At 33.7% G+C, this 13813-nt stretch overlaps 3 protein-coding genes across 3 annotated transcripts; all 3 read left to right on the forward strand.

Moving 5' to 3' along the window:
• The first annotated feature begins 6178 nt into the window (after positions 1–6178).
• Positions 6179–7069, forward strand: LOC122583697. Its single transcript, XM_043756075.1, has one exon. It carries the CDS (start codon positions 6179–6181, stop codon positions 7067–7069), a length of 891 nt encoding a protein of 296 aa, XP_043612010.1.
• A 31-nt stretch (positions 7070–7100) lies between these two features.
• On the forward strand, positions 7101–7997 carry LOC122583698. Its single transcript, XM_043756076.1, has 2 exons — positions 7101–7254; positions 7306–7997. The coding sequence occupies exons 1-2, from the start codon at positions 7101–7103 to the stop codon at positions 7995–7997; spliced, it is 846 nt and encodes a 281-aa protein (XP_043612011.1).
• Positions 7998–11593: 3596 nt separating this feature from the next.
• On the forward strand, positions 11594–12759 carry LOC122583699. Its single transcript, XM_043756077.1, has 2 exons — positions 11594–12203; positions 12356–12759. Exons 1-2 carry the CDS (start codon positions 11594–11596, stop codon positions 12757–12759), a joined length of 1014 nt encoding a protein of 337 aa, XP_043612012.1.
• The last annotated feature ends 1054 nt before the right edge of the window (positions 12760–13813 follow it).

Raw genomic sequence — 13813 nt, forward strand, 5'->3', positions numbered from 1 at the left:
CTATTCATATGAATTCAATTGGAATCTGACGGCAGACAGAAATGACTGATGGAAACGTACCGGAACCAAATCTGGAGCAGAGGTAGAGCCGGTGACAAAGGCGGAGGCGGCGGTGGGCAGTTGGCCAGTGACATAGCAATTGGCGCGTAACGGAATGGCTAACAGGTCCTGGAACCTATTTATTACGAGTAGTGTTCATAAGAGTAATGGACATAAATTGTCCTTGTGGAGCTGTGGTTTACTCAAATAGTCACGTTTTGTCCACTGTTTCAAGACTCGTATAGCCAGGAAATTTTTTGCGAGGAGACAAAATTAAAATTAAAAGTTATTTGTCATATTTATAACAGTTGTATCCGAAAATGAAAAAAAAAACGAAACAAAACAAAACAAAAAAGCCCTAGCTTGAAAATAGAAAATGGACCCTCAAAAGAATTTATTATCTACATCAGGTCTAACACTCATATTTAAAAATACTAGTTTTTCTTAATAAATAATGACCACACCTATCAAACAAGATCTTATTAAATGAAAACGTATTCAATCATATAATACAAGAAACCAAAAGCATATACTTCTTTAGATATACTGTAATCAGCTTATATATATATATATATATATTCTCTACATTATGATAATTATAATTAGTTGTTTATGATAAATATATATAATAAATTAAAAGAAAATACATTTTCTATAAACAATTCCACTATAATATACTACAAATTTACATACCCAAACAACGAAAGTTTGTCTCTCTAAACTATACTTCATTATTTCTATTAAAAATCAAAACAACTCGGGTTTTTTTAATCTCTTAATGAAAAAAACTATATTAAAATTCATGTTTGATGACCAATGACATCTAAATAATAAGTTTATGACAAGTTGACAACGAAGGTAACATTTATATTTATTTCCTATTTATTTTTTCTTACTTTTACAAAGAAATTACAAATATACCATTTAAATTTTGAAAAATTACATTATACAAAAATTGGAGTGGGGGCAACTGACCCCGCTGCCGCAAAGCTGGAGCCGTCCCTGCACACATGTTTACAACTTGGGTTTGTTTAAAGAATACATGCATCAAACTTAAATTGGGTAGAGCTAGGATGTTTTTACTCCCACTTTTTAGAAACATAGAGAAACCAAGAGTCATTCTTACCCATACATAGTTTGTATGAATATATTTAACAATTGTACAAATTGAAGAATATTATATGGCCAACTCATGTTTAACTTTGAACCTTCTCTCTTTCTCCTTTTGAACCAAAAGCTCACCATTAAATATAGAAACAATCTAGGAATATATATAAAGAAGTAAGGTGTGTCAATTAAATATCATTTTAGAAAAAAGCAATTAGTAAAACCGAACACGACGATTTTTTTGTGCCTTCAGATAAGTTCAATCAATTTTTTGCAAGACTCGAATTACTGCCTCGCAAAACACATTGATCTTATTCCTCTATAATTAATTGCCACAAATGTATCATCATATTAAGTAACTGTATCTTCAGTTAACATTATTGACATCTTAATATCTTATACGATTTCTAGGTAGACGGCAGATGATATCTTCTTTAGTATTCAACTTCAATTTTCTGCCAGATTAAAAATGATGACTAACAATTGATTTACTTACTTGTAACGATGACATATATAGTTGTTGATTATCGATGCATTAATAATGAAAACTAATTAATAATAACACGTACAGAAAGTAATTTAAGCTATGACCAACTTGGGTCAATCCATGCATGAGCTGAAAGATGGGTAGCATTAGAAATATCGGTTACATTCTCTTGTACGCTTTTGCCACTAAATGTATGAAATGTTTGTGTTTCGATCGAATAGAACACTATCTTGCCGTTTACAGAACACACTTGTGGGAGGAAGATCTTGTTCTTCTGGCGTTTTGGCTTTGATGCATAGACAAATACTTGTATCAAAGATATAGATCGTGTGCTCTCCTATGCCATTTATTTGGTCCCATTTTTGTGTAGAATCATTTGGCTTGAATATCTCAATGGGATAACAGACCATGTTGATTACATTTTACCAAGTAGTATTGCGCTCGAGATCTACAACAACTTCTTGGAGCTTTGGCTTCAAAAACCATCCTAGAGTAATCTTTGCCCAACTTTTTGAAGACAGTAAGGTCTCGCTTGTTAGACAAGAAGGCATTATAATTTCGGCCAATTGTTGGAGAACAAAGAGGCGGTGTAAATGCACCTAAACCAAATGTATGCCAGGTTGGTTCTCCAGCTACAAAATGGATGTGAAGTAGCCACTCTCGATCTGGTACACCCCCAAATCCAACCACCATACAATCAGGGGAAGTAGGCGGAGCTGAGAAACATAAGCTATGAAGAGAGAGATACAACTTTGGAAGCTCCCGGAGATCATTAGTGAACAGGGTTAGAAAACACTAGGTGCCGGTGGTAGTCTCCCATTAGAAAAACCAACCAACCAAACCTGGAACAATATATTTTATCATTTTCTACTGATATCTGAGTATTTTTCATATAGTAGTCGTCACCCAACATCGGATCTTTAAAACTGATAACCCCTCGATGTTCTTGCACAGCCATCAGCCAGGGCGATACTAATGAATAATTCTGCAATTTCTTCAATGTTGTTTTGTCACTCCATCGTATCAGAGGTGCTGCAAGATGGCAACGTTTGCATGTAGAACGAAAGTTCATGTATTCAACACCAACACAAAACTCCAAAATTATCATCGCTAAAACATCAAACGGAATATTAATTAAAAGGCAGGATTCATCAAATCCAATCTGGTCATTTGTAATGGATTTTACCACTAACTCATCCTCTTCTTTTTTAGCATCAACCGCAGATTTGGCTTTTCCATGTTCATCTTGTAACCTACACAAACTATGATATTAACAAACATTTTTGTCCTGCAATAAGATACACATGATACATGAATACAAACTGAACAAAACAATACCTGCATTCACATATTGACATGTGGCTTGTTGGTAGCGATGGAGAAGGTATACGATATGGGACGATGGTTTGATAGTTAATTGACGTGGTGCGAATGTATTACATTGTCTGTTTTGTCACGAATGTGAATAAAACCTCCAAACTCTGAGGCAATTGCAGGATTGTAAAATATCAAGTTGTCACGACCGAGATCCAGAAAAAAGATGGCGTCTTAAAGGTCATGCACTTCTTCCCACAAAAGCCTTGCAACGTCCAAGTGCTTAAAGTCTTCTTATACCAGATCATCCACCTTCTTACCAGTCATGTCCCAATCTTTTACGCCTTCCAACTCTTCCCAGTTTATACCAGTCATGTCTATTTTAAACAAATACACACTATTAACTGCCTTTTGAGTTTTGTCATGAAAACCCAATACAATGCAGAACAATTCTGAACCGAATCCTTTCAGAAAATGAATCCAGTTACGATAGGAAGGGAGAAACGGTTCTGGCACAAATAGCAGTAGTTTCATAACAACTTTTTGTTAGGTCCAGTTTAAGCTAAACTGGAGCTCTCCAGCGACATCTGGAGAGCATGCAGAATTGTCCGAAATATTAGAAGTCCAGTTGCATTGTACAGGTTTAGCAACTGATGACTTCCTCCAGTTGAGATCAGAAGAGTAGAATCTGAAGACCTTCCAATTGAAGTCAAAGACAACAAATGGAAGACAGAGATTGGCAATGGCAGCGAAGCCCAGTTGACAATCTACCAAATCAATCAACTGGAGAATCCTCCAGTGTAAATGCTCTTACAAAGCTTTACACTGATTACGAGGAGGACCTTTTTACTCTACATCCTTTTAACCGGGCAATGATATTGTCTTTGGATAAAGGTGCAAGGATGTAGAGAGGTTGAATAAAGTAACCTTTTGTCTTACTTTATTTAGCACACATAAAGGATTATTTAAACAATACTTTTGTGTGCTGTCAACCATATTTGTACGTCGAAGTTGAGATTCTCATGCTCAATCTTCGACTATAAATAGAGGTCCTTGCACAAGCATTTTCACCAACTTTGAAAACACATATATTCTGCAATATTGGTGAACTTGTGCAATATTATCTCAATCGCAAAAAGGAACATTTCACAACTCTAAGTGTTTCGATTGTTTAGGAGAATTTCCAAGTTTAGATCAATTGTAATTCATGGGTTGTTAGGATACTTACATTCATGTATTATCTTGGTTCCGCAACAACCTTGTATTTTATTTAAACAATCAATAAATAAAATACACTTGAAAATTACATATTGTCTCACCAGTTTATATACTTGTCATTTATATTATTGCATTGTATTAATTCTGTCACCTTAATACATTAACTCCAATTAACCTGGTACACGATCAATCTAAACTGGTCATATCCAGATTAATTGATTGTGTTGCAAAGTTCACTCACCATTGACATAGAGGTGTCTTCAGCACCCATCTAGTAATAGCTGGGACTTACACTTTTTGATCCTTAACTTCAACATCAACCTCTATAATAAATCAAGCAATTCCGTTGTCCGTATTTAAGGCATATACTTTACCATTGCAACAAGTTAGGCTATGTAGTAACTTACCATCTGAGGTTAATTTCTTGAGTTAGATAGTCTTACACCATCTTGGCTTCTTTCTTTTAGGAGATACAAGACATAAAACAAAAGTAGGCTTATTAGTTAGCGTTAAAAAGATAGCCGAATTGGGATCATCAGGAGGGGCCGACAAACAACATTCTCTGATAGATTGATAATCCCCGCCTTGCAAAACCAATGGTGGGAGATATATAACACTAGAATCCGATACGTTATAAAGACACCACCTATTGTTGTATGGATGGTTAGAGAGAATCAACTAGCCATGGAAACATCCTCTGATACGTCCACCGAGCAGGTCAGAGATTCGACACTGATATTTAAACGACGGGTTTTGTAGGGTGGAGAAAATGTAGTCATCCATGTTCTGAACAACAAACCATGGATACTTTGCAGATAAACGAGGGATCCGATCATTAGAAACCTCCTGCATTTTTTTCTGCTCCATCTAAGATTTTCATTCATTCATTCATAAATATATATATATATTTCAGTTGTAATTAACTAATGCAGAAGAAATAACTGGAAAAAAGCTTCTAGAATTTGTTATCAAATAAAAGAAAAAGATATATCCTGAAAAAACAAAACCTTGATTCTTAGCATATACTACTAACATGTTACTTCTCTGTCTCAATTTAAATGTCCAAATGTCCAAATTTGACTTGTTGAACTTTTATTTTCAAAATTTGAGCGTAACTATTTTTGTTTGTGTAATATAAAGTTATATCAATAAAAAATACATCTAAAGCTCAATCAATCCATATATTTTACATCAATTATTGTATAATAAATACGAAACAATTTACGGTCAAAGTTGATTATATCAAATAAGTTCACATGTTAATAACTTAATAATATAAAGAAGATCTTTTGAATTTTATAATGCAATAATCAGTAGATACAAATAGTCTTCTAACAATAATAAATCAATATATAACAAATAACAGAGATACATATAAATTACTATATTCAAATTCAAGATGGAATTCATACCGCAATTTTTACAGCCGAAAAACCAAGTTCAATCAAAAACCGCCGCCGCTTTATTACGAGTAGTAATTAATTTAATAAGTTATCTAACCTGCAATAGAAAATTTTAATTTTGAGATGATGAAGCTGCTGATATGATTAAACCTGTTAGTGATAATGAGATTAAGGAGGTTATTTTTGCTATGGATAATAACAAAACTCCTGGGCCAGATGGCTTTACTGCAGCTTTTTTCAAGAAAGCTTGGGATTTCTTGGGGCCTAAAGTGTGTTTGGCAGTGAAGGAATTTTTTATTAGTGTTAACACACCTAGTAAAATTCAGCTTGTTGTAATGTAATATATATAAGTGTATTAGCAAACTTCTGACTAATAGGATCCAAAAAGGGTTAGAGAAAATTGTGAGTATTAATCAAAGTGCATTTGTGCCTGGAAGACATATCCAGGACAATATTTTGATTGCTCAAGAGTCAAGAGTTGTTAAGGGGTTATAATAGAAAGAATGGGCCCAAAAGGTGTGCTATGCAAATAGACATCCAAAAAGCTTACGACACTGTGAGTTAGGAGTTCTTAGAAGATATTTTGAGGAAGTTTGGTTTTCACAGTAGCATGGTTAGCTGGATTATGGCTTGTGTAAAGTCTACTAAATTTTTTATTTGTTTAAATGGAGGGATTCATGGTTATTTCAAGGGAGGTAGAGGACTAAGGCAGGGTGATCCCATCTCTCCTTACCCTTTTACTTTGGTTATGAAGGTTTTCAACCTTATAATGTGCAAGAATATAAGAGAGTCAAGGGATTTTGGGTATCATTTTGGATGTAAAGAGTTGAAGCTATCACATTTATGTTTTGCTGATGATTTGTTGGTGTTCTACAAAGGAAATGTTGAGTCTCTTAATGTGATTAAATCATCTTTGGAGGAGTTTGCTCATGTTTCCGGTTTGACACCTAATCTGTGGAAAAGTATCATATTTTTTGGTAGTGTGAATGAGGAAGATAAAAGTGATTTATTGCAAGTATTACCATTTAAATGTGGAAAACTTCCTGTCAGATATTTAGGTGTGCCATTGTTGGCTAAGAAATTGGGAACTGTTGATTGTAAAGTATTAATTGATAGAGTTAAGTCTAAAATTGAGTGTTGGAAATATAAGATACTTTCATATGCAGGGAGAATTCAGTTGATTGCATCTGTGTTGTCTTCCATGCAACTTTATTGGGCTTCTGTGTATATGCTACCCAATTATGTTATTAAGGAGATAGAAAAGCTTCTTAAAGGTTTTTTTTGGAATGGTGGTGGTTCTGCTAAGGGAAGGGCTATAGTTGCTTGGAAAGTTGTATGTAGGCCTAAAGAACAAGGTGGTCTTGGTGTTAAGGATCTGAAAAGGTGGAATGAGGTTTTACTAATTAGACAGTTTTGGAAGATTTTGTTAAAGGAGAACTCACTTTGGGCTACTTGGGTGAAAGTTGTCATTAAAAAAGACAAATATTTGGGAGGTGGTTGAAGATAAATGTGACAGTTGGGGTTGGAAAACCATGCTACATAGCAGGGATTTGATTAAGCAACATGTATGGTACATAATAGGAGATGGGAAGAATGTATCAATGTGGTATGAAAAATGGTGTTTAGAGGGTCCATTGAGTAATTTCATTACTAAAAGAATGCTATATGATGCAAGAATGGATGCTGGTACTAGAGTTTGTGACATGATTAACAATAACAATTGGTTATGACCTGAAGGATGGGAGGAGAGGTTTAATATTCTTAAGAATATTAAAATCCCTAGTCTGCAGATGGACAAAAAGGATGAATTAATGTGTGTTACTAGAGATAATTTGCAAATGAAATTTAATACTAAGCAAGCATGGCAGGATTTAAGGAATAATTGGCCAAGAGTTGAGTGGAATGATCCTATTTGGTTTAAACAATTTAACCCAATACATGCATTTATTTTATGGCTTGCAGTGCAGGGAAGACTGATGACTTTGGATAGAATTGATAAATGGAAACAGAATGGTGTTGTGCAGTGTGGTTTATGCAAGTCTGGAGATGAAACCCATGAGCATTTATTTTTTAAGTATAATTTCACTGAGCAAATATGGAGGAGTCTTAGGTCCTTCAGTTGGAATTTGAGAAATGTGAATTCTATACAGCAGATGGTACAGGAGATTGCTAAGAATAAAGGACACAATAATATTGGAAGTGTGGTTAATAAACTAATAATTGTAGCTGCAGTGTACTATACTTGGCAAGAGAGGAATAATAGAATCTTTAAAATGAAGAAGAGGAATGAGGAAGCAGTGTGCAACATTATCAAAGAAAGTGTTAGTGTTAAATTGATTTCTCTGAAAATTAAGAATACTGAGAATGTGAGCAGGATTGGTGAGCAGTGGAGTTTGAGGTGGAATGATTTCTGTTTTGTGGCTGTTTGATGGATTGGGGTTGTTGTTGATACAACTTGAAGTATGTGTGCGAATTGGAATAGTGAGTTGTGAAAGATGAAACTACTTAGTCCTTTTCTAGCATGCTTCGAGTTTGTATCTCGTTTGATTTTGGTTCTGGGTTTTTGGTTTGTTTCTGGTCATAATGTGTTGTAAGTGTAGTATTGCAGTAGCTTGGATTTTAGTTGTTGCATGTATTTTAGGTAGTTTGGGACTTGGGTATGTTCAAGTGTTTGATTGGTTTATTTGTACATATTTTTTTGAATATCAATACAATTCACAGGTTTAATTAATTAAAATATTAATTTTGAGAACATGTCTAAGATAGTCCCTGTGATTCTTCGTATTAGCATTTTACACCTTTTGCTTTTTCTTTGTTGTTAACTGTTCCTGACATTTTCATTTTTTAATGTATATTTTTTTAAGGGGAAAGGTTAGGTAAAGCATGTAGTACCTATCTTAGGTAAAGCAGGGGGTGATTATGTAAAATTCGGGGGGAGTTTATGTAAAATTCAGGGGGGTTATGTATGTTTATTAAATTTAAAGGTTTAATATGTAATTTTTTTTGATGTGGCAGTACCTAAACTTAGGTAAAGTCTGCAGTACAGATCATTCTCCCTTTTTCAAATCATGTTAACAAGGTTACGAGAACCCACATTACATAACTATTTTTCTTATTTAAATTAATGTTTGTTTTTCTAATCATGATAAGTTGATAACAAGTTTACCAACTCAAAACCCACATGCACAAGCATAATAATAAGTTAAAAAATAGTTACCATATTTAATATATATCCAAAATTGACTTTTAGTTTATTAATTAGTTAACATATTAGAATTTTAATTTTAAATGCTCAGGTTGTTTTTTCTATTAATCTAAATGGCTCAAATCAAAAGTTAAATTTATTTGTTTATAGGTTTGGACTTTGGATTTTACAAAACTAATGAGATTATTGTAAATTTTTTTTTATTTCGTTGACTTTTTTACCAAACACAAAGAATGAATTTTTTTTTTTTCATTTCTCAGGTCACTATTTTTTTCACTAGTAAATTAAGAAATTTAATAAATTTATTGGTCACCTTCTTTTCTTTTTCATTTCTTAACTATTTTATTTTTTTTAATTTCTTCCTACCAAATCTGAAAAGGGCCCAAATATGGGAATGCCCGAGAATACAATTAGCCCAGTTAATAATAACAATTAGCCCAACAATGGCAATTAGCCCAACAATGGCAATTAGCCCAATTTATAACTAGGCCTTTGACAAAGCTCTTAACAATGAACTTAGTTTAGGGCTTTAGGAGGTGTTTGGTTGATAGGTAGAAATGACTTTGATTAAAGTTTGAATTTTTTCAGTTAATAAGGTTTGGTTTTAAATATGAAAAGCAAATGTTTTAAATATGAAAAGCAAATCTATTCTTTTAGGCATCTTTAGACTCATCCTTTTTTTTAGTGGTTTTATTAAACTTATTTTCATGTCATATATATTCATATCCAAACAAGACTATAATTTTCCAAACAAGACTATAATTTTGAGTAGAAACTTTACCAGATATACCCATGAATCCATGATACATAATGGCTGAATGTGAGTATTTTATATATTTTTTATGAAAGTGGTATTTTAATTATTACATTTGAAATTAAAAATCACAATATACAACTTAAATTCACCAAGATCAACAAGCCCATCTTTACAATTTCATCCCAAATCAATCTAGTGCTCAATACACAAACAATCAATTACAAACACTTTTTTATTTATAAGTTAGTAGCTCTAAGGCCTCACTAAGTGCAAAAACATAAGATAGGTATTTTGAGGTATTGATGGCAAATAGTATTTCTCAAGGTCTATATGGGCGGGAGGCGCAAATGATGACCATGGTCTTGCTTTTTTATATATGTTTTTATTTTTTTAATTTTTTTTTCTATATGTTTTTTTTTATTCAACGGGTATTTTTTTGGTGGATAAGCGGGGAAGGACATTCTTTTTAAGAAAGGGATATATAGAAAAAAAGAGATAGTAAAAGAATAATCAAGAAGGGCATGGGCGGATCTAGCTAAGTAGAGAGGGAAGATAATGAACCTAGCCCACTCAGCCCAAAACCACTAAATATTTATACATTTTTTGGTTTGAATGAACCGAACACCACTAATAGACCCAACCCCAAAATTTTAGCGAACCCAGTTCATGAACCCAAAATTTAAAATGCACCTAGGCTTTGGAAAAAAATTGCGATATGATTAAAGAAAGACATGCAAGTTTTTTAAACTAAGTATATTCGATATCACTTTTGCAACAAGTACTCCATATCCTGGAGGGGGATACACTCCCCATGACCTCATAAGATTTCACTTTTGCCAACATGTTATAACTATTGCTTTATTATGATATCCTTGCTGACATAGTTTATAATTCCCTTGTGATAACTTAAGACATAAGGCGTAATAATTCATGACAAAATCTATAACTATCTATATAACTATTTATATTTTCTTTTTTTGGATAAAAAGTTTGTATCCGGTTAATACATCCATATCCATATCCATATAAATCTATATATGTCTATGTTATATATAAAACATTTATATCAATAACAAACATAATCATAATAACCGAGACTTGTTGTGTATAGCCATAACATAACTAGTTCTATTTATAGCAATATGAAATAAAATCTACTTTTACTATTAACGTTCATTTAGTGAAAGGATATAAGTTGTTGTTGGTTGAATTTTGTATGTATCCGATGGAGGCTTCCAAGAAGCTTCATATAGTTCTTACTTCATAATTTCGAGGAAGCTTCATCGATGCATTTATTTACTGTTGTACTTCTGCCGTGGTATAAAATCTCTCGGGTGATGATTAATACTGCCTTGCATTTATTGATATCGATATTGATCCTACTATACATGCAATAATAGGAAAACATAGATGTGTAGTTAAATAGCAATAGTGTAAAAATTAGGATTTATCGATCCTTCATTTTTTGTAAAGGGAATCTCAAATAGCTAGAACATGTTTATTTTATCATTATTCAAAATAAAAGGTAATGGCTTCTCACACTAGGGTAATGTCATGCCTTTACCGGATCTTGTTAATTGTTATATCTCCAAGTAAGCATATAGAGAAAATCAGAAAAATAACCATTTAAATGGTTTTGAGTCTTTATCGGATTCAAACTACTCTCGCATCCAATGTAAAACCTGATGACTCAACTAGCTGAGTTGGTATTAGCTAGTGTCCTCAATCCCTTATTTAAACCAACTCTCTTCTCCTTTGTTAGGGCGGACGGAGTGGGTACCGGTGTGAACACCGTCCCGACCTACCGGTACCGGTAGGGAGGGGAGCACTTTGGGCACCACGGTGTCGGTTTGGGTGCCTATTGTTTTGACCGTTGCAGTCTTTAAAAAAAAAAAAAAAAAAAAAAAAAAAAAGACCCACCTGCAACGTCTCTTTCTTCTTTCTTTCTTTCTTCTTTCTTTTCTTTCTTTTCTTTCTGCCGATTTGTTCCTCCTTTTTTTTCTCTTTGAACTCACAAAACACACACACAAATAACACATACATATATCTATATTTTCGTAATCATGAACCCTTTCTTCAACAATCCTTTATTTCTTGATAATCACGGCCCAACACCCCCAAATTTCCAATCGGATTCGAGTTCATCCGACGAGACGGACCGTTATATTAATCTATTCACAATGGCGCATTATGCGATTCAACAAGATGTCCGCGATACTGCCTCCTCTTCAAGAACGTATACAAGACGGGACGATCGTGGTGAGTCTCACAACCGTCTTTTTCGAGATTACTTTGCCGAGGAACCGAAATTTAATGAGACTTTTTTTAGAAAACGGTTTCATATGAGTAGACGGTTGTTTGTGAAGATAGCTTCAGATTTGGAAAACAATTTTAGTTTTTTTAAGAGGAAGATCGACGCGCGTGGTAGATGGGGGTTTTCGGCTTTACAGAGATGCACATCTGCAGTTCGCCAGTTAGGCTATGGTAGTAATCCCGATAGTTTAGATGATTACCTAAATATGTCGGAAAGATTGTCACGTGAAACCCTTAATGCTTTTTGTGATGGAGTCATTAAGTTATGTCGGCATGAATACTTGCGTAGGCCAATGCGTACTGATACGCAACGCATTCTTGATCATCATGCGTCTTACCATGGTTTCCCCGGCATGTTAGGTATATCTTAACTTAATATATATATATATATTAGTTAATAATGTATAAATATATATATATATATATATATATATTACGTAGTTTAGTTAATAATGTATAAATGTTTATAGGGAGTCTTGATTGTACACACTGGGCTTGAGATAATTGTCCAGTAGCTTGGCGTGGTCAGTACACGCGAGGTGACCATCACGGGCCGACGATATCGCTTGAAGCAGTTGCTTCACAGGATTGTTGGATTTGGCACGCATACTTTGGTGTTGCCGGTTCAAACAACGACATTAATGTGTTGAACCAATCTCCTTTGTTCAACCCTTTTGAAGACGGCACAGCACCGTTGGTTCCTTTCACTGTAAATGGAACCGAATATCGGTACCCGTATTATCTAGTGGATGGGATCTACCCAAGATATGCGATGTTTGTGAAAACGATACAGCATCCAACCGGTGAGAAAAGGATTCGGTATGCTAGGGCACAGGAGGCTGCAAGGAAGGACGTGGAGCGAGCTTTTGGTATTATTAAAAAAAAGTGGAAAATACTTAGAGAACCGGCACGATAAATGGAAGAAACCCCCATCCGTAAGATCATGTATGCGTGTTGTATTCTTCATAACATGATTTTAAAGGACGAGGACCACGCTATAAGTCCTGATTACATTCAGGATCCCCCAGTTGCGCCACAGCCATCGGATGAACGACTTTTTGAGATATATGACTCAAGCGTTCACAAAGATCTTAAGATAGATCTCATTGACCATATTCATCGCACATTCATCCCGAGCATCGATCGCTAGTTTATTTATGTATTGTGTTGTCGTTTCGTTTTAATATTGTAGTTTGATGTTTGGATTTGTTGTTTTATTTTGTTGTTTGTTTTATTTTTAATATTGTAGTAGTTTTAAATTATTAAATAAAATATTTTTAGTTTTAAAAATAAATAGAAATTAAATTAAATAGAAAAGGGTGGGGAGGGGAGGGGAGGAGAAATCAGGGAGGGGAGGAGTGGGGAAGCTCTCCCCCACCCTTACACGATTAAAACAATTAAAAAATGTCAATTACCAAACACCATGAAATTTAAAATAAATTTCTATTAGCTTTTAGAGAGTGAGATTTTGCATCGTGTTATCGGAATTGGTAGCTAGAATGGTAGATAAATATTTTGCCAACTTGATTGTATTTGGTTTATGTGTTGATATGGGGCAAAAACATTTCTAAAACCAGATCATCAAATATTCAAATTGGTAAAATACCTTTTTTTATATATCTATTACTCGTAATTTTTAACATATTATACGTTTGCGCAAAAAGATCATTAAAATAAGATTCAGTTCCCTACAAAAGAATCATGTGATGGTAAATTCTTTGACTAAATTTTTCTGCACAATATACTAGTTGCTTAAAAGCAATCATGATATATAAGTTCTAAAATATTGTCTAGCTTGTCAACTACTAGTAATTCATAAGTTAATAAAATATTGATGACATATAAGCTAAAATAAATCAAAAGCTTCTTGCATCTTTTTTCTTAAATGAAAGCTAGCTTCATGCCTTCTCAATTTCTCATGAAAGACTTATTTATCAAATTGATAGATTATGCGATTTAGAAAAATAATA

This window comes from Erigeron canadensis, chromosome 9 (genome assembly GCF_010389155.1).
Source record: "Erigeron canadensis isolate Cc75 chromosome 9, C_canadensis_v1, whole genome shotgun sequence".
Lineage (NCBI taxonomy): Eukaryota > Viridiplantae > Streptophyta > Magnoliopsida > Asterales > Asteraceae > Erigeron > Erigeron canadensis.